This window comes from Diabrotica undecimpunctata, chromosome 10 (assembly GCF_040954645.1).
Source record: "Diabrotica undecimpunctata isolate CICGRU chromosome 10, icDiaUnde3, whole genome shotgun sequence".
Taxonomy (NCBI): Eukaryota; Metazoa; Arthropoda; class Insecta; order Coleoptera; family Chrysomelidae; genus Diabrotica; species Diabrotica undecimpunctata.
In genome coordinates, this window is record NC_092812.1 from 58,197,310 (window position 1) to 58,219,772 (window position 22,463).

Consider the following 22,463-nt stretch of genomic DNA (forward strand, 5'->3'; position numbering starts at 1 on the left):
GACGCTATATTGTATTTATAGCAAGGTGAAAAAACCAACAATAATATATGCATCAGCAGTATGGTGTGCAGCATAAAGTACCATCCTCGAATTATTCAAAGATTTGGTTGCCTTGAAATTACAGAGCTCTGGCTCTGAGCAACTTTTTAAACTGTTGCTGATATTTTGCTGGGGCATTTTTTATACTTTACCTGTTATTCCGTTTAACTGCGCATAACCAAAAATGCATGACACTCTAGTAAAAGACTTTTTCTTTAGTGTTTTATAACATAGATTATAGATTTCTACAATAATTAGGTAATGTAATGATCTGGTGACAAAATTAATGACAAGTAACGCAACAACTTACTTCATTAATTTCTCAGCGCATTAGATTTCGTTACTGTCGCTTTTAATGAGTACCGTATTCATAACGATCAACAACGAACACTTTTGTCTTTTTAGGAAAAGAGTAGTGACAAAAATACAATCATTATGAACCAACGAAAGAATATCACCATGTCAAATTTGAAAAAATGTTTTTTTTTTTTTTAGGCCGAATATAATGCCGCTGAAGTCATAGTTATGACAATAATTAGATCTTTAGCTGTGCTCTACTGCTACTATCAATTTTGCAAACTACAAAAACTAGGATCTAAGTACATTTTGGGTAAGTTTTTATTCATTCCATAAAAATAAATTTTTTTCCTTATTCTATTTGTAACAAAAAATTATTCTTGCATTTTTTTTGCCTAAAAAAAGATAAACCATCTTAACGTGTATTTTTCATGTCTTAAATACATTATTAAGAACTATTATCTTATCTCTACTCTACTTTACAGCAACACTGTTAAATATCGTGACCAACAATTCCTTTATGCGTTAGAATTTATCACAAATTTATCTTGTCCTTCGCCAGTTACTTAAGAACTGAGTTTTTAGTGTTAGACTACAAGCCCATGGGAGATTTTTAATGAATAGTTTGACCCAGTATGCATCACGTATAAAACAATACTACAATATGTAATAACAACTTTAGAAACCATGCCGTCAATTCTTATCGGTACAGATAAGTCACAGGTAAGATAAACTTCCCACTCAAGGGAGGACTTTTTGGCCAAACATATTTGTAAGGCATTTATAACTTTGGTAGGTAATACAAAAAAAATGACCTGCGACGTAATGCCGTACAAACATTTTCTATTTTCGGAAAACTTTTTCCCCATTTTCTGTCCAGGTCACCAAGTTTTAGATGCTAAGACGATAATAGCCTAAACGCACTTCTAGAGATTTCTATATTTTATATATTTTTGAAAGTTACATTTTTTTTTAAATTTTTCCGTGTGGGTCAGTAATTAACAATTACATAAAAAAAAACAATTACATACATCGAATCATATCGGAATCAATTTTTTAGGCGTATCTCATGGAAATAAACACTTTTTCTTTTCCAATCCCTGAAAATCTAAATGAATACTTAGTTAATGTGAATAAAAATATAACAGCAACTATTTTTCCACAACAAGATCCTATTTCCTATCTCCCAAATTCAAAAGAGCTGTCGAATTTATTTTTTATAAGACCAGTTGGTAAATCTGAACTGATCCAAACAATCAGTAGTATCAAAAGCAAATTTTCCTGTAGTACTGATGGACTATCCATAAAAATTTTCTTAAATCTCCCAAAAAATGTGTTGGAAGTCCCGGTCCCACTAATTAATGATTCCTTTGAAAAAGGTATATTTCCAGAGTGCCTAAAGACAGCCATTATTATTCCTCTTCATAAGGGTGGTAAAAAATCGAATATCTGCAACTATAGACCTATCGCCTTACTACCGGTCCTATCCAAAATTATTGAGAGACTTTACCAGTGATGCTATATTTTCTGTACTACACTCTCTTTTGTGACTATGCCAAAGCTTTTGATTGAGTAAATCACGACATTTTGATAAAAAAACTAAATTTCTACGGAATTAGAGGTATTTCTTTGAATTGATTACAATCTTACTTTAGGAATAAGAAACAACTAGTTACAGCAAATGTTACTGACTCTAGTCACAAAAGCATTGTATGTAGAGTACCACAAGGTTCAGTATTGGGTCCTCTACTTTATCTTATCTTTATAAAAAAAAATTTTCTTTTTGCTGATGATACCAGTATCACCTGGAGGAACTCTAATATTGCAACTCTTCATGCAATTATAACTTCCGATCTACTTAAAATAAAAATCTGGCCCGATTCTAATTTACTTACGTGGATAAGACAGTAGCGTTATCCTATAAAGATATATTCAGATACCGATTGCGTCCACTGAGTTAGTAAAGAAATCTATATTATATTCGGCAAAAAAAATTATACAACCATCTCCCTTTGCAACTTAAATCTACAACTTAAATTGACAAAAGCGTATCTATCTGAAAGACCATATTATTCAGTGGAAGAGTCTCTTAACGAATAACTAAGAAATTACTGTACGTTTAGGTACAAGTAACTAAAGAATTTATATATATATATATATATATATATATATATATATATATATATATATATATATATATATTTGGGTATAATAATAATTAAAAATATCTAACTAAATTTTAAGTAATATGTGTAATATTTTAAATTCAAATAAAGATTTCTACGAGCCGCGCCTGTATTGCCGCAACCGCTGTACACACTACACACTTACCGGTAGACTGCTCGAGCTCGAATCGAAAGGCATTATTCGAAATATTTGGGTCCTCGTTTTCAGCGAGATAAAAACCATTTATCCTTGTCAAAATATTCTTACTTATACTTGAATGTTTAAAGATTATAGAGCTGTTTGTAGAATTGCAAATTTACTAGTTTTTTAGAAAAAAAAATCCTAAAAATCACTAATTAAGTCATTTAAAAAAAATGCCAATAATTTGAAAAGGAAGCAGTTTTCTAAAAATTATCAAGAGAGAAAAATGTTTCTTGTTTGATGAGATACGCCTAAAACATTTATTCCGAAGCGACTCGGTGATATTGCTTTTTTTTATGAGTTATATGTTAATAAAAATTGCCGGCCCACTTGGAAAAATTCAAAAAAAAATGCATTTGAACTTGGAAAAATATATAGAATCAATTAAAAAGGGTTTGGTGCTTTAGAAATGCAAAACAAAAAATTTAGTCGGTATATTCCGTTTCTAAGCGTCTTTTTAGGGGTAAACCGCTCGCTTATATGGCTCCAGTGGGGTATGACCAACAGACTATTTTAGGTTTCGGACCCTACGTTTGGCCGAAAAGACTACGCCACGTCCACATATCCATCATTGCTTTAGTGATGTTTGCTAGGTGCGCATTTGACTTAAGTTTCCTATCAAGGGTAACTCGAAGGTACGTCTTTGGAGAATGATAGTAATATTTATTTTCATGATCGGGGGTTGAATTGTTATTTACCTGAAACATGTGAGATTGATGCATATTCCTTGTGATCGGCAATAATACTGTCAGGCTTACCTCTAACAGTTATGGGTGTTTGGTGATGGGCATTCATATATATTTTCCGATAGATATCATATTAAGTTGATAACTGGTATGATGGAAATAATCTAAAAAATGAACTGGTTTTGACTGCTGAGGTTTGATTATATGAAACTAATGTTTACTGAAATGAAAATATTACTGAAACTTAGAATGGAATATGAAGACATAGAGGAAGGAAGAATTATGTTAACATGAGGGTAATAAAAAGCTACGTCAAAGAGAAGGTTAAAATGTAAGATAGTTACAAGAAAATTATTTATTGTATCTCGCTAATAGAAACGGATATGCCACATAGATTATCTTCGTTTGTATTGGTTATGTTATGTGGGACATTCCTTATGCAAGTTTTTATTGTATATTAGTATATTTATTTTATTTATTGCCTTTCTAACAGCTTTTAGTTATTTGTAATGGAGATTTTTCTGAAGGAACCAGTTTTTAAAATAAAAAAATATTGTTGGGAACAAAATAAATGGTGAAAGTGTTTGTCCATTGGCGTTCTTTCGAGGATCATACATTATTAAGATTTAAATATTTTCATTGAAATTTTTCACTGAATATCTGTTATTACTGATAACAATATTTGACAAAACACCTAGTAGAAGTTAATACCCAAGGTTTATGGGCAAACATAATTTAATATAACATTTTATACAAACATCTACAACTTGAAAGGAGAAAATTCAATACGTGGATGGACGACGATGATTAAAGACCGCACTAAAGTTAAAGAATAATTTAAAAATATACAAGTAAGAAACTTACAGAAATAAAAAATTCGAGAAAAGATTAGAAAAAATAAGAACAAATGGTAGGCTATGGATCTCCATACTCTGTATATCGTTATAGACTGTATATAGACTGTTAGAAAATTTGAGTACCTAACGTAATAGTTAGATCAGGACGTAGCAACATCATAAATTAAATCAGCATGTAGTACCCAGATTGTTACTGGGAGGATCTGAGGGGTTGGTCGTCTGGTATCCTTGCCAGTCACTCTGTCCGGGATAAACTCTACTGGGAGGTTACCTCCTGGTGACCTCTTAGTATTTCTGGTATCGATAACCTATGGAACAAAAAATGTTTCTACTACCTTTTTTGGTATTTATTTATTTGGTATATATTGTATTTATTCTCATTAGACCCATAAATTTTTCACTGGTATTTTTATCATATACTTCACAAAAACGACGTTGTCATATAACCACAGCTATTATATATATAAATTAAGGTTGGGGATTAAATGTTGGTATAGGTATCGGAGGAGTCGTTCTTTTGCTCGTAACCATTAGAGCAAACCATTAAAATATCTGATAAATTCATAATTGATAGTGATGAATGGGTCACAGCTGATCTAAAAAGTCAGCCAGTTCTGCCAACTAATCCTACCTCCTACTTTCACGAAGACATAAGTCGCGTAATCCCCGGGCAATATATGGCGTATTATGAGAGTACGAAATATAGCAGAAGGGGAAGGGTGAAAAGCGGATTTCGGGGCCTTATAATCGGAACGCACAAGCGAATCCTTACCAACCAGCACTGAGGCAGCGTGGTAAGATACGCCTCACAAGCCCTTTCATGAAAAACAGACTTAAATCATGGCCCTCATTCTCTTTAGGCCCAGATGGCCCTGAACTGGGTAACTTTCGGGATCGAGCCAGGAGGGCAGAGGTTGCTAAGAATCTGCAGAGTCAAAACCGCTACTTAAATAAGACTATATATATATATATATATATATATATATATATATATATAGTGATCCTTTCCTAAGTAAACATGCTCCTTTTCTAACTTGGCTGCACCGTACTGAAGTACTGAAGACAACAAATAGTCAGAAATACGTATATATGGTTGTCTTCCATCGATATACCTTTTTTGGTTTTCTGTTTTGCGAGACATGTCATTACATTTTACTTTACTATATATATATACAAATTTGTGTCTCAGAATTCACAACAAAATCGCTTACGGCATTCTGTGTGCGATTATCTAAGCAATATCTATTTTTTCTACCTCTCGAAGGTTATGAATTGTTTTTTAAGTGACTTATTAAAACGGAAGAGTACTTTCTCCAGTGTTACCTAGAGACCATGACATTGAATAATTTTCACTTCGCTTTCTTTATGGTTGTTACATGCAATTGTTAAACTATCGTTACTACTCTTAGTATAAATTAATTTGAAATGTTGATTAGAATATATTTTTGAGTATTTAGATATTAGGCTAGAAGATCATACAGGACACGAAAAACAGTACATATCTTCTTTAATAAAATTTAGCGAACTGAACAAAGCATATTAATTCTTATTCTACCTAATTTTGAATGACCAAAAATTATCTTTACCATCCAATGTTCACCAGCCACCCCTGAATAGTTGTACGATATTGAAATAATTTACTAAATAAAAGTGTAACGATGCCGAAAACAGTAGTAAACAAAAATTATATTTATATATATTATAATGTACATATAAATATATTATATGAGCAATATTTTTACTTTTCGACCACTTTTGTAGGGGTGTGGGTCCAGGTATTGTTACCAAATTTTAGTATATCATTTTATCTTAAAAAAGTAGCATATACCTATTTTTTTAGCCCTCTAGTTGCCTCTGTGCCTGAGATATACCCCTCTAAAGGATCAAAAATTGGCCTTTTTACCATATATTTAAAGAGCCCAGTTTACCGATTTTAACTTACAAGTTCTTATTTTTCTTTTGCTATAATGTCAACTTTTTGATGAAATAATTTTTAAAACCGCAAAAGGCAAGTTTTATTTTATAGGTTAAGAACGAAAAGAAAACTTTTTATGATTTTCCATTAATTGTTAAAATTTAACCAAACAAGGAAAAAAATTGTAAAAAGATATAAATTAGAGGATTTTAAATACCTTTCAAATAAATATTGCTAAAGTAAAATCCACTTAGTAAATTCGACTATATAGCAGTTTAAAATAGTCAGTTTTTCGAAAATCTAATTTTTTATTATTTTGATAGTACTTTTTCCTAACAATCTCAAATTGCTTAAAAATTTAGGTAAAGGTAGCATATGTATACAACAATACTTATTAAATTTCTTGGTCAAGGCCTTTAACTATTTTTTTTTGACCCCCTGAAAATTGATTATCTTTCAGATAATTTGAATTCACAAAACAGTAGTTTTGTTATTAAAGATGTCAATTTACCAGATGTTTATTCATAATGCTTTATATTCAAATTTTCCCAATTGCAAAATGCTGGAAAGATTGCTAGGACTTCTTTTAATGTATCCTCCGGTATAATGAATATTCTATAAATATGCACATAAAGAACAGCATATTACTTCACAGAAAATGAATGTCAATAATTAACCTAAAAAATTGAGTACTTAAGCACTTAGCATTAATTCTATGAAAATCGTTTGAACATTACCTTGGGTATTCTGTAATTTAATTCTTGCGACAAGAAGTCTAGTAAGGCCAAGGTTGAAGATGATTACCACCGAATTATAAGGTAACATTGTAATTATATTTATATAAATATACACACTCAGATGCAAAAAAACTCAAAATGGAAAAAATTTTGGTCAAATTCAAAGTATTTAAATTTTTTTATTTTTAGCCCTATTTTGATAATTTTTCAGTACACTGTGTAAAAATTTATAAATTTTAATTAAGTATAGTGAGTTTTTTAATAAAATTTTGTATTTAACTTATTATACGGGGTTAATCGAAAGGTGGTTTTTTATCCTAATTTTGAAACACCCTGTCGAATAATTCCGTTAGCGGATTTTCGTAAAACCTTGTTTTTCGGTTGCAACCATGTCTTCTAAGTATTATGTTTTTTGTTTCATGTGAAAATATGGATTGGTTCATTTTTAGGAGAGAAATGACTTTGCCGCCCACAATTTACGACTTTTCCTATTATTACCATTATCTTTTGTATTAATTTGTAATACGACGATGGGGCTTTGGTGACTGATATCGAAGAAATGTCATATCGACATCCCAGATGCACTGTATTTGAATAATGATTAAAAGCCATGATCTTAGTTTTAATGAACAATGATAACAATAACAAAACATAAAAAACAACTTAAATGTAACTTAACCTAAGTACGCAAATAACAAAGAAAAACTGAATACTTTGCGTTGCCTCCCCTAGTCTCTATAACTGCCTGTACACGTCGGCTCATGCTGTCTATGAGGTTGCGAATATCATCTTGCTGGATGTTTTGCCATTCCCTTCTAGAGCCAAGCGAAGTTCGTTAAATGAGGCTGGTGCGACCTTCTAATATTTCTACCAAGCATGTCCCAAACGTGCTCTATTGGGTTCAGATCTGGCGAATACCCTGGCCAGTTCATTTTATTAATACCAACTTCCTCTAAATATTGCGTGACACACATTGCAGAGTGGGTCGCTCATTATCTTACATTAATAGAAAATCATCGCCGATATACGAACACTCAATAAATAACAATTCAGTGTGTGCCTCTCGGGATATTCCTGCCCATACCATCACCGAACCCCTCCATGGCTAACGCGGGGACTGAAAGCGCACTCCGCAAATCTCTCTCCAGTTCGATGCCATACTCGTTCTCTCCCATCTGATGAGTGAAGACAATATCTCGACTCATCCGTAAAAAGAACATTACTCCATTGTCCTAAACTCCAATGTAAATATTCCCTGGAAAATTGTAGTCTAGCCACTCTATGCTATGGAAGTAATTTGGGCCCAGTTGCTGGTCTGCAACTTTGCAAACCAAATTCATGTAATCTTCGACGAACTGTAAATACACTTACATTATTGCCTCGAAGCTTTTGAAGCTGATTTCTTGTTTGCACCGCTGTTAAATGACGATCTCGCAAAGCGTTGACTCATATAAAACGATCATCTAAAGCGGTAGTTTTGCGCTTCCTGCCACTTCCCTCTGTTTGTTCCAGTTCGTATAAAAATAAAAGGTTTCACTACCTTTGTAGACCGATGAGTGTGTAGTACTCTAGCCACATATTTATAATTTCGCCCCTCTTCAACCAGAACAACGGCTTTCGCACAATCTTCGACATTTAGAATCATGATCAATCATACCTAAACAAAATGTAAGTGTCAATATGACATAATGATAACAGTCACCAAAGTCATCTCGTCGTATTACAAAATAATCGTAATTAAAAAAGTCCTAAATTGTGGGGTGGCAAATTCATTTGGCTCTAACAAATAAACCAAGGCATATTTTGACATGAAAAAAAAAACAATGCTTAGGAGACATGGTTGCAACCGAAAAATCAGGTTTTACGAATATTCGCAAACGGAATTATTCCACAGGATGTTTCAAAGTTAGTATAATAAAACCACGTTTTAATTAATCCCGTACAATAAGTCAATTATAAAATTTTATCAAAAAACTGACTATACCAAATTAAAATTTATAAATTTATACCCGGTGTGCTAAAAAATCATCAAAATAAGGCTGAAAGTAAAAAAATTGAAATACTTTGAATTTGACCAAAATTTTCTCCGTTGCGTTAGACGTCTATAATTTAAAATTATTTTCGATTATACAGGGTCAGTCGGAACAACGCAATGAACCAAAGTTGTGTTTGTGTTTAAAACACAAAAAAATAGTCCAGTGGAGTTAGTTCTGGAGATCTTAGGGGCCATTCCACAATACCACCGTATCCATTTCAACTGTCACTGTAATTTTTATGTCAATTTTTTAGCACACGTCCAACATTTGGGAACAAGGGAACATCCTCTAACATGCCAGGTAACCCGCCTGTTAAAAACCTACGATACTCATTGCTAGTGACCGTTCGGTCGAAAAAGTAAGCAATAATGTATGATTCGTCAGAAAATAAAATATTTTCCAAAAAAATTACATTTTGACTTAACACTTCTTCCGCCTACATACAAAAATTCATTCTTTGGAAATTGTTTTCATTTAATTCCTGATGCAACTGAATTTTAAATGCGTAGAATTGTTTTTTGTTTATAATTCTTCGAACTGTTATATTAAGATATAAAAATTTGTTACAAAAAATGCAACTACACAAATATCACTAGCTTTTGTGACACAAGTAGGTATTTACTACTTATTTTAATACATTTTTTGACAGATACCTATAACGTTCTTTTGTTTCAAAGCATACTTTCTACGTTCTCAGAATGTAGGTGCGTACTTACATTAACCCTGTCATTTAGAAGGGTATGTCACGTCTGTCGTTGACCACACGTCTAAGAGTATTGAAGTGCTACGTCTGGTCCACTTTGTTCTATGGATGTGAAACCTGGACAACAAAAATAAAAAATCTCAACAAATTAGAAGCGTTTGAGTTGTGGTGTTACCGTCGCATGCTCAGAATCCCGTGGACAGCACACATATCTAACGAACGCGTGCTAGAAACCGTGCACAAAGAGCGAGAATTGATCAAAATCATCAAAATGAGAAAGGTCCAATACTTCGGTCATATAATGAGAGGACCTAAATATCGCTTACTCCGGTTAATCATTCAGGGCAAAATCGAAGGAAAACGTTGGGTCGAAAGAAAACAACTGTCCTGGCTGCGTAACATTAGACAATGGACAGGTCGAACGGTCGAGGAACTGTTTCATCTAGCTGCCGACCGAGAATCATTTCATCAGCTTGTCAATATGACGATAGCCAACGCTTGAATACAAGCACGGCACACAAAGAAGAAGAAGTCACGTAGAAGGAAGTGGGGGTGATAGACAAGTGGTAGACTGGTAGGACACTGATATGCCAAGCGCATTCATTTACATTTCAAATTTCAGTCTATGTTTGCATGTTGATAATGTAAGATGAGTTTTGCGAGCTAGCGAACGTGTCAGAGAGTGATGAGTGCATATCAGAAACAGAAAACAATACAAGTAGTGAGCGTGAGGAAGAAAGTAGTGATGATTCTGCTGTTCCATTATACGTACAACATCCTGTAGAACCTTCTGTAACAGTTCCTTCAAAAGACGATAATATCCAGTGGTCTCTCGATTCTTCTTATCAACGCGGTCGTTTTTCCACGGCTAATGTTATAAATAATGCTTCAGGAGTTACAAGGTACGCATGTGCACGAATTGTCGATATCAAAAATTCATAGTTGCAAACCAAATTATAAATATGACCAACATGGAAGAACAGCGTGTTTTTGGAACCAACTGAAAAGACTTGGATAAAATTGGTTTTCAAGCATACATTGGTCTTTTATTATTAGCTGAAGTTTTTAAGTCCCATGGCGAATCAACTAAAAGTTTGTGGAATGAAGAAACGTAGTGGATTTCGAGCAACAATATCCCTGGAAGTATTTACAAAAATTTCGCAAGTAATACGTTTTGATAACAAGACTACTAGACAGGATAGGAGACGTACTGATAAACTTGCTGCTATACGTGAAATTTGGAAAAATGGGTAGAAAATCTACCAAAATTTTTTAACCTTGATGAAAATGTTACCGTCGACGAGCAATTAGTTGCCTTTAGAGGCCGCTGTCCCTTCAAACAGTACATTCCAAGCAAACCAAATATGGCATAAAAATTTGGGCTTTATCTGACAGTAAAAGTTCGTATGCTCTAAAGTTGCAGATCTATACAGGAAAGGAAGCAGGTGCCGCGCCGGAACGGAATCAGGAAATACGTGTGGTGTGCGACTTGTGTAGTGATTTGAAAGGCCACAATATTACTTGTGATAACTTTTTTACATCATACAATTTACAACAACTTCTTCTAAAAAGAAAAATACAATGCTGGGGACTATAAGAAAAAATAAACCAGAGCTTCCAGCAAAAATTGCGAATAAAGAAGTTCATAGTTCGCCTTTTTACTTCACGCAAGATAGCACTGTTGTTAACTATATTAGTAAAAAGAATAAAAATGTTATTCTTATGAGTACTTTGCATCATGATAAGGCTATTCGTGACAGAAATGACAAAAAGTCCCAAATTATTTTAGATTACAATTCCAGCATGGGAGCAGTGAAGACTCTAGATCAGCTTGTTGGTACGTATACATGTAAGAGGAAGACAAATCGCTGACCTATGATTGTTTTTTATAATATGTTGGACATTTCTGCCTACGCAGACGCGTTAGTTTTATGGACAAAACGGCGAATTTTTCTTGAGGAATTGGGAAAAACACTGGTGAAACCACTTATCCTTTCCAGGAAAAATTTACCAAGAACTAAAGACTCACAAGAACTGGTAAAAATAACACGAACAGAAGCGAGTAGAGAAGATGGAAGTTCTAGTGAACCATCTATGGACAATCCAACTCCGCCTGCTAAACGAGCACGCTGTAAATTTTGCTCTAATAACGATAACAAGACTAATATTTTATGGTGTATATGTCACACACATATTTGTAAAACCCATTTTTTTTATTACTGTCCCAGTTGTAAACTAAATTAAATTTTGTAGGTATTTGTTCTTAGGCTTTTCTGGGAAAGAAAAAAATGCCTTTTATTTTTGTTAATAAGGTTTAATTTACATTAGCAACATAATTTTTGTTTAATTAACTATAATTGTTTGTTAATAAAGTTTTGTTTAGCACCATTAGCTTATTTTATTTCGATTGAGGACCGTAAACCATAGTTGGTCATATTGACCCGAACAGTACATTTGCATAGTTGACTCGAACGGTACAGCAGGGTTAAAAAGTTATTTAACTAATATACTAGGGTGGATTTTAAAGTTCATTGTTTATTGAATTTAATAATTATTGATCTATGGATATTATTTCCCTATGTGTATTCTATCGCAGACCTGTCGCAACTGCTTTTGAATAGTAAAATTGTTAAATTGCTCTTTTTTCTTTTCATTATATTCAGACATTCATAACCACCCCCAAAATACTGTGTTATGTGTGTATAATTATTAGAATTTAAAATTGACAAAAATTATGTATCACATATATTGTATTTGTATTATATATTTTTATATATTGTGAGATTAAAGGAAATTAAATGAAGCTAAAAATAAAATCAAAATTATATCAAAGTTGTACGATTCTTATTAATATTAAAATACTTGTTGCAGGAATAGCTGGTTTATTCACACTATGTTCTAGCTTCATATTTACATCAACAGTATTAAAAATTCTTCGTATCAACGTAGCGGACTTCAAGTAAGTTCTATATATAAAAAAATAGTTCCATTTCTATTAATACTCTTTTATTTTCAGAGATGCCTTATTCTTTTTCTTGCTCCTAATTGATTTATCGAAAGCAGCTATGTTAGCTCAATTCGCATTAAATGCGTCTGATCAAAACGAGGTCAAAAATAACATCGCGAAAGGAATGGCGCTTTTGGGACCCACCATTACTTTGGATACGATTGTTGAAACATTAGTCATCGGGGTAGGCACTCTATCCGGTAAGTTTCAATAATTTAATCATTTAATTGGTTTTATTTGAAGCACATTATTATAAACGTTGCGAATTAAGCGGGATATACATCAAGAGAACAAATACATCTGGTTCAGAACAGCAGAGTTATGTTAAGAACAAAAAAAATAATGAATTTGTTAGGAAAAAATAGAATATTGGGGGACAGTTTTACCATGGATTAAAACTGATATCTATAGAAAACCAAAACAAATATTGTCATTATTGGTCTGATGACTGTTTTAAAAATTCTGCCTTTCATTTTATTCCCGATATTTTTATTTCTGCTTATTGTGTCATTCAGGCAACCTGAAGCGCTGTTTGCTCTATTCATAGTTGGTCTATGATGATCTAACACCGACGTTAGGGTCCAAATCATGAAAAAGTACTATTTTATGATGTATGAATGCTGTAACGGTTTCTTCTTGTTGGACTTACCCATATAGCCTAGAGTCTTCTTCTTCTCGTGCCACTCCTAGCGGAGATTGGAAATCATCATGGCCACTGCGACTTTGTTAGCAGCGCGCCTAAAAAGTTCAATCGAACTACACCCGAACCATTCACGTAGATTACGAAGCCACGATATTTTTCTTCTTCCCACACTTCTTTTGCCCTTAATTTTGCCCTGCATGATATTTCTTAAAAGTTCGTACTTTTCACCTCTCACAATGTGCTCCAAGTATTCCATCTTTCTAGTTTTTATCTCATTTAGAATTTCGCATCTTTTGTGTAAAGTTTGGAGTACTTGCGTGTTAGTGACGCGGTCCATCCATGATATTCTGAGAATGCGCCTATAGCACCACATCTCGAAAGCTTCGATGTTTTTTGTGGTCAACTGTTTTAGTGTCCAAACCTCTACTCCATACAACAGGGTAGAAAAGACATAACACCGCAGCATTCGTATTCGTAACTTTATATTGATATCACGATTGCAAAAGAGTTTGCGCATTCTATTAAAGACTGATCTAGCGATTTCTATTCTACATCTAATCTCTTTTGTTTGATCAGTATCATCTCTGATCCAAGCACCTAGATATTTATAACAGGACACACGCTCAATCGTTGTATTGTCTATTACAAGATTAGCTCTGATGTTCTTTGATTTCGTAATTACCATAAATTTAGTTTTTTTCAAATTAATTTTCAAGCCGTAACTGTTACAGTATATATTGAGACTTTTAACGAGATGTTGTAGTTCTACTAGCGTTCCCGTTAGGAGAACCGTATCGTCAGCATACCTTATATTGTTGATCGTCTCACCATTTATTATCAGACCAAGATCTTCTTCCTCGAGTGCTTGTTCACAAATAGCTTCACTATACAGATTAAATAAAAGTGGCGAGAAGGAGCATCCCTGCCGGACTCCTCGACGGATTTGAATGTCTTCTGTTAGCCTACCCTCAACCTTCACATTTGCTGTTTGATTCCAATATAGGTTGCATATAATTCGAATATCTCGGCTGTCTATATTTTTCTTTATTAGAATTTGTCTTAGTGGTTCATGTTTTACTTTGTCAAAGGCCTTTTCGAAATCAATAAAGCAGGTGTAAATTTCTTGGTTCATGTCGAAGCATCTCTGTGAGAGAACGTTCATTGCAAACAGAGCCTCCCTTGTACCCAGCCCTTTTCTGAATCCCATCTGAGTGTTACTGATGTCTACGTCTAATTTCCTATAGATCCTATTATGGATTATTTTCAGGAACAGTTTTAGAGCATGACTCATCAAAGCTATCGTACGATATTCGCTGCATTCCCTTGTATTTGCCTTTTTTGGCAGTAGTATAAAGGTCGAACGGAGCCATTCCATAGGTATTATTCCAGTTCTATATATTGTGTTAAATAGATCTAGGAGTATTTTAATAGATTCATCGTACATAAGTTTGAGCAGTTCTACGGGAATTTCATCAGGACCGGGGGCCTTACCACTTTTCGCTTGTTTGATTGAATAATCTATTTCTTCTCTGATTGTATCAGGCCCTGTATCATCTGTATATTCGTTTGAGATTTCTTGTCTATCTTTGTCATCAAAAAGTTGTGATATGTATTCTGTCCATCGATTCATTTTTTGTTGTAAATCTGTTATGAGTAAACCATCTGTATCTTTGATCTGTCCTGTCTGTGTTGTTCTTCTCCTTCCTGTCATTTCTTTAATCTTTTTGTGTACATTAAAAAAGTCATATTTTCGCTCCAGTTGTTCCAACTCCTGGCATTGCTCACTTAGCCATCTTTCTCTAGCTTCTCTTATTTTCTTTTTTATCAGTTTATCTGTTTCTTTGTATCTTATCGGATTATTTGTTTTGTGTACCCTTCTTTCACACATCAACTGTAGTATTTCCTCATTCATCCATTCTTTGGGCCTAGAGTGGATCCAGCCTAGAGTGGGACCTCAATATTTCAGCCTGATGACTTAAGTGAGCAGTGTTTCTCAAGGCTCCAAGATGTATCCCTTTATCCGGAATGTTTTCTATCTACAGAAAAAAGTCTCCTTAAAAAAACTTCGGAGCATTCTGCATCATTTCTAAAGAATTTTAAAGGCGATTTGCTTTCATTTTGGAACAGCAATTGATGTTGTGTCAGCTCTAGCATTCGCTGGCAAGGCTACATTAAGTTAATACTCGTGGGTTTGTTTGTGAAATCGGGTGTATGTTGCTACGGGAATAAAGGGAAGGAAAATCACTGTTAAGTGTATAATATTTTTCGATTTGCAATCCTGGGATATGGAATGGGATAGGCAAGTGGAAGGGAAGTAAAAGTTAAGTTCGTTATTTCACTTATTAACAAATAGAAAGAACCACTGTCTGTGAAAAGGTGCGGTGTTAGCACTCCCCGTTATAGAGTCGTGTGCTCAATAAGCAAAAGATAAAGATTATGAGCTTTAAATACGAATTCGTAAATAAAACACAAATCATAACTAAAAAGTACTTACAACTAGCCGCAGAGTGTTATGAGTCGGGACTAAGCCCGAGTTGGTTGGCTCTCTTGAGGTGAGTATAAGACTTAGACTGCCTTTTTGACTTGGCTACTTCGTTGGTGTCTTTCTTTTTAATTGGATTGCTTCTTTCCAGTGGGTATTTGACATTTTCTTGAGATCGTTAGTCCAACGAGCAGGGGTTCTTCCTCTACTTCTTTTGTCTAACCACGGCCTCCACTCAAGCAATCTCTTCGTCCACCTTTCATCACTGATTCGGGCGACGTTCTATTTCACTGGCAATGTGACAATTCGGGAAATTACATCTGTAACTCCTGTTCTTCGTCGTAAGTTTTCATTTCTAACTCGGTCATGAAGCGATATACTCAGCATTGACCTTTCCATTTTCCTCTGAGCTATTTGCAGCGTTTTAGAAGTTGTAGCTGTCAATTTCAAAGTTTCGGCACCATAGGTTATCACAGGCAACACACATTGGTCAAATGTTTTACGTTTTAAAGAAATTGATATATCGCTTTTAAAGATGTCTTGAGTTCTATAGGCTGCCCATGCTAGGTTTATTCCTCTTCGTAGTTAGCATGTTTGGTTGTCTCTTGTGATCTTTATTTCGTGTCCAAGGTATATGTATTTTTCCTTCTTCTTCTTAACATGCCATACACCAAAGTGCGTAGGCGACTATCTCATTACTAGAATTCTGTTCTTGGCGGCGTGACAGATCGCCTGTATTGTGTATTCCTGTCCATTCTTTAATATTCCTTAACCAGGTTAATTGTTTGCGGCCGACTCCTCTCCTACCTTCGATCTTCCCTTGTAGGATTAACTGTGGTATTTCATATTTTGCTCCTCTCAATATGTGCCCAAGGTAACCAATCTTGCGTTTTTTAATTAATTCAAAGAGTTCTCTTGCCACGCCGGCTCTCTTAAGGACGTCATCGTTTCGAACTCTATCCACCCAAGGTATGCGCATCATTCTTCTCAATGACCACATTTCAAATGCTTCAAGTTTGTTGATAGATGTTTTTTTCAAAGTCCACGTTTCCATGCCATAAAGCAAGATGGACCATATGTAGCACTTGACCATTCTGTAGCGTATTTCGAAATTTAGGTTTTGATTACATAGGAGCGGTCTGAATTTCACAAAAGCTTGTCTTGCCATTTGTATTCGGGTTTTTATCTCTTGTTGTGGATCCGATTGGTCATTGATTGTGGTGCCAAGGTATTTAAAAGTTTTCACGCGTTTTATGCGATCGTCACCTATGCATATTATCGGGTTTTCTGGAGGGTTTCTGCTAATGACCATATATTTCGTTTTTAAAATGTTGATTTTGAGGCCATATTTTTTACCTATGCTATTCACCCTATCAAGTAATAACTGCTGATCTTCCAAATTATCAGTTATAATCACTGTGTCGTCCGCATAGCGTAGGTTGCTAATTGGTATGCCGTTCACCAATGTATATTCACATGTTCACCATGTATTTTTCCACCAGCTCTAATTCGTTATCTCCAATATTGATATTTCCGCTAGGTACTACACTGGTACTATACTGGCACACACTAACTGAAGTTCATGTAGCGTTGTACATGGGGATCTCCTTTTTTGTACAGTAGAATTACCTCAGCATTGTGCCATTTGTCGGGTATATTACTGTCCAAAAGGCACACAAAGGTTTTTTATTTTCTTAAGTAGTAAGTTCCTCCGATTTTGATTGCATCAGTAATTACACAATCTTCGCCTGGAGATTTGTTATTCTTAGCTTTTTTTTATGGCTAGTTTTATTTCTTCTATTGTTATTTCCGGTAGTAGTTCTGATCCTTGGTTGACAATACCTTTTTTCCTTGTTAATATTTCTGGTACTTGATCTTCTCTGCTATTTGCTTTGTGTTGGCTTGTGTACAGCAATTTGTAGAAGTCTTCAACTATTTTAAGGGTTTCCTCTCTGTTGGTTGTAAGATGACCATTTCTATCTTTAATCTTTATTATCTGCCTTGTCCCCGTTCTTAGTCTTTTTCTCAATACTTTCATACTTGTATTTTCTCAAATAGTAGAAAAAGTGGTGTAGAACACATTATAAAACACATAGCCAAAATTAAATGGAGGTGGGTAGGACACGTCGCTAGAATGAAGGATAATAGGTGGACCAAAAAAATCTTGGAGTGGAGACCGAGAGCGGATAGACGAAACCCGGGAAGACCACCCACAAGATGGACTGACGACATAAAGAGGATTTGTACCAACTGGATTGCAGCAGCGCAAGATAAATCTGAATGGAGGTTTTTCGAGGAGGCCTATGTTCAGCAGTGGACGACTATGGGCTGATGATGATGTGGGCTGATGATGATGATGGTGATTTTCTCAAATGGTATATTCGATTTGTTCTTGGTTATATTTTCGAGTGTCTTGTCTAACAGCTTTGGATATTTCTTTATTTAATTTTTGTAGTTCGTCGGGTTTAGTTTCCGTCTCGCTTCTCATTTTTCTTCTTTTCTGCATTAGTTGCCTGGTATTTTGGCTAATCTCCTCTTCTTTTTGAGTTCTAGGACAGAATTTGTTTTGAGTTTCCAGTAAGTCATTTGTTAATTTATTATTTATTTAAGTCGTTTATATTATTTTCTGTTTTAGGATTACTAAGTATGTCGGAAATACGTTGCTGATGTCTTTAACGGTTTGTTTTTTGTCCGTGATAATAAAATCTATTTCGTTCTGAGTGTTTACATTAGGACTTTGTCATGTCCGTCTTCTCTGTGGTTTCCTTTTGAAAAAACTGTTCATTTGGAATAGTTCATGTTGTAGCATGAACCTTAACAGTATTTCGCCACGTTCATTTCTACCATCCAAGCCAAAGTTTCCCAGTGGTGATTCTGTAGGGATTAATTTCATTCCTGTTTTGGCGTTATGAATGATATGTTCTTCTTGATGTGCCTATCCGTTACGAATGTTGGCGATCATCATGGCAATCTTTATCTTATCTTCAGCAGCGGGGAAAAGCTGCACAGATGTTGTATTGAACCAGATTCTGAGGTTCTTTAACCAAAATGTTCTTCTTCTTCCTGGACTTCGTTTTCCAGATATTTTTCCTATTTGGAAAAAATATTTGGAATGATATGTGACTGAATTTAAATGTATAAATAATTGAATATGGATTGATGTCACGTTGAGGGCAGCTGTGGCTGTATATGTTTATGGAATCGATGGAATTCACAAACCAAGTGGCCAATAAAATCTCAGTTCCGGAGATGCAGTCGGAATACTCAGTGTGTGAGTGCGCGTCAGACGACACTACTTTATATTTGAAGTATTGATTTCCACGTCACAAATCGTTCTTAAAATAAAAATTAAACAAATATTATTACATATACATTAGAAAATAACGAAATCATCATGCCCTGCGACCATTACACATACCTAGGAATCATTTTTGATACAACGGGGAAAGATGATGAAGAAATAAAGAGAAGAATAACACAATCCAGAAAAACAATAGGTTGTCTAAACAGCGTACTGTGGAGTCATGAAATAGGAAAAAGAAGAAAACACAATATCTACGAATCTCTTATTAAAAGCAGTCTATTGTACGGAGCGGAAACTTGGCGAATAACCGAAAACAACAGAAGAAAACTGGAGGCAGTAGAAATGGACGCTTTTAGAAGATCAGTAGGAGTGTCACGCAGAGAGAGAATACTTAATGATGAGATAAGATAGACAAATGGGGGTTGACGGCTCTCTAACAACAGACATAGAAAGAAAACAGCTGATATGGTACGGACACGTCCAGAGGATGGATAACTCAAGACTCCCAAAAATAATTATGCAATGGATACCACTAAACCGCAGAAAGAGAGGAAGACCCAAGAAATCTTGGAGAGAGGGAGTAACGAAGACGATGAGCGCAAGGGATCTTAGAGAGGACCAATGGGATGATAGAGTGTCATGGAAATTAGGCATCAGACAACGTCGCAAGACGTTTTAAAACCGATTGATATATATATATATATATATATATATATATATATATATATATATATATATATATATATATATACAAATATTATTTTTTTTATTTTTATTTTGATCTAATGATATACATCTTACTTATTAATTGACAAAATCAAAAATATCGGGGAATATTCAAAATAATATGTATATATTAAATAGGATTTATACTAATACTAACAATTTTAATGTTTTATAACATAAATATAAACAGAAAAACTATTTTCAGGTGTCTACCGTTTAGAGATGTTGTCGTACTTCGCCTGTTTGTCAGTTTTAGTCAACTACATGGTTTTTATGACATTTTATCCAGCGTGCTTATCTTTAACTTTAGAGGTAAGTCAGAAAATTATTAGTAACTACCATACTTATTGGACTCTTGTAAGTTTAATTGAAATAACGAAAGTGATTTCTTAGAATTGAAAATTTAATCAAACTACACTTGTGAGCAAAAAAATCGACTCACCGAATTGGATTTTATGCTTAGTAATTTTATGTTGTGTTACTTTGAATTAAAACAACTAACGCAAAAAAATATTGTCGATTATAGAGCTTCCAAAAAATAATTGTTTTATGCAAATTGGCAACGTGTTGTAAAAGTTGCCTACTTCTGTATGGCACAGGGAATGCAAAAAACATTGTAACGATCATGTTTAACGTAATGTAGATCTCTATGACTATAAGTTTGCCGGTGGTCGCGTGGTCGTCTCAGTAGCTTTTCAAACTGGCAACTTCCCTCCATCTTCTGACCCTTAGAATCTGTAGATCTTCTTCCACATCATTAATCCATCTCCTTCGTGGTCGTCCTCTGCTTCTTGTGCCCTCTGGTTTTGAAAATGTTAATCTTTTCGTGTATTCGTGATCTGACATCCTAGCAATGTGTTCAGCCCATCTAAGTCTCTGCACTTTAACGAATTTCACAATATCTGGATCGGTGTATAACTGATATAGTTCAAAGTTGTACCTTCGACGCCATAGCCCATTTTCATTTACAGACCCAAAAATCTTTCTAAGGATTTTACCAAGAAGTTTTTATCATTTTGAGATAAGGTAAACATTTCAGCCCCATAGCCCCACCTTTGAAGTCGACGAAGAGATGATGTGTATCTATGTTATATTCATGTGACTTTTCTAGAATCTGCCTATGTGCTTGAATTTGATGTATAGTTGACTTTCCAGCAGTAAATCCGCATTGATATTGACCAACAATATACTTTGTAAAATGTTTAAGTCTTTCAAACAATACATTTCCGAAGATTTTATACGCAGATGCTAATAGAGTAATGCCTCTATAGTTCTTACACTCCAGTTGATCACCCTTTTTATGCAAATGACATATTATTCCCTTTAGCCACTCTTCTGGTACCAATTCACTCTGCCATATTCCTGGGGCTTTATTGTCTTTGAGTTTTAGGATGGCATTTGACACTTATTTTTTTGTTGGGTCTTCACTGTGTAGTTGACGCTGTAGATTTTGTTGATTTTCTATGTTGTAACCTCCTTCAATATCGTTTATATTTAGATATTTGCTGAAATGTACCCATCTGTTAAGAACTGAGTTTTTATCATGTAGAATTTCACCGTTAGTGTCTTTACAAATTTTTAATCGTGGTTTAAATTCTCGACGGCTATTATTTAAGGATTTGTAGTATTTCCTCGATTCACTTTTATCGAATAAACTTTGTATCTCATTGAGAGTGTTCTGTTCGTATTCCCTCTTCTTACGTCGATGGATACGTTTTTCCTCTCTTCTAAGATGTCTATACTCTTTTTTTTCTTCGTGTACAACCTGCGTCAATGGTTTTTTGATATGCTGCGTTCTTTCTATTTTTTGGCCATTTCGCATTCATGATCAAACCAATGATTTCTTTTTTTCTGACTTGGTTTTGCCCAATATTTCAACCGATTTCTGTAACACAATATCTCGTATATTTACCCATAGTTGGTTAATGTGTTCTTCTTCTTCTAAGTTGTTTGTCCTTACTTGATCTCCTATTTGCTGTCTGTATACATTTGCAATGTCGGGATCTTTTAGTTTATTAATGTCAATTTTTTCTCTCCTTCTCCCGATCTCCTTTCTTAAATTGGATATTCTCTCTTTAAATCGTGCTTCAACTAAATAGTGATCACTATCTGTTTGTTCCTCTAAAAGACCTAACATCTAATAAGTTAGAGCAGTGTCTTGCATCGATGATTATATGATCTATTTGGTTAATCGTTTCATTATCAGGAGATTTCCAAGTTCCCTTATGTATATATTTATGGGGAAATCGTGTCCCAGCTATTACCATGTTCTTAGACCTCGCAAAGTTTATAATTCTGAGACCGTTATCATTAAAGTTTACGTGTAGGCTCTCTTTTCCGATGGTGGGCGAAAATATATTTTCTCTTCCGACTTTGGCATTAAAGTCTCCTGCTATTATTCTGATGTCATTTTTTGGGCACTCATCGTACTCTCGGTCTAGTGCCACATAGAACATGTCTTCTTCATCATCCTCTTTTTCTTTCGTTGGAGCATGGAGACTAATAATGTTAATATTAGCGAACTTCCCTTTAAGTCTTACACTATGTTTGACCTTGCTGCTTACAATAAATCCGATACCAAATTCGTGTCGGGTAGGGTGTCCACTGTAGTAAATATTGCAGTTTTTTTTTTCCAGGATGCCTGAACTAGTCCGCCTCATTTTC

General features: G+C 34.4%; 1 protein-coding gene across 2 annotated transcripts in view; it reads left to right on the forward strand.

Annotated features, from left to right (window-relative positions):
• Positions 1-22,463, forward strand: part of Hmgcr (HMG coenzyme A reductase) — a 206,248-nt gene that overhangs the window by 157,617 nt on the left and 26,168 nt on the right. For both annotated transcript variants that reach the window (XM_072545430.1, XM_072545431.1), the window contains 4 exons: positions 535-649; positions 12,509-12,596; positions 12,654-12,844; positions 20,005-20,111. In XM_072545430.1, the coding sequence (XP_072401531.1) occupies positions 535-649; positions 12,509-12,596; positions 12,654-12,844; positions 20,005-20,111 (501 nt within the window). The remainder of the gene's footprint in view (positions 1-534; positions 650-12,508; positions 12,597-12,653; positions 12,845-20,004; positions 20,112-22,463) is intronic.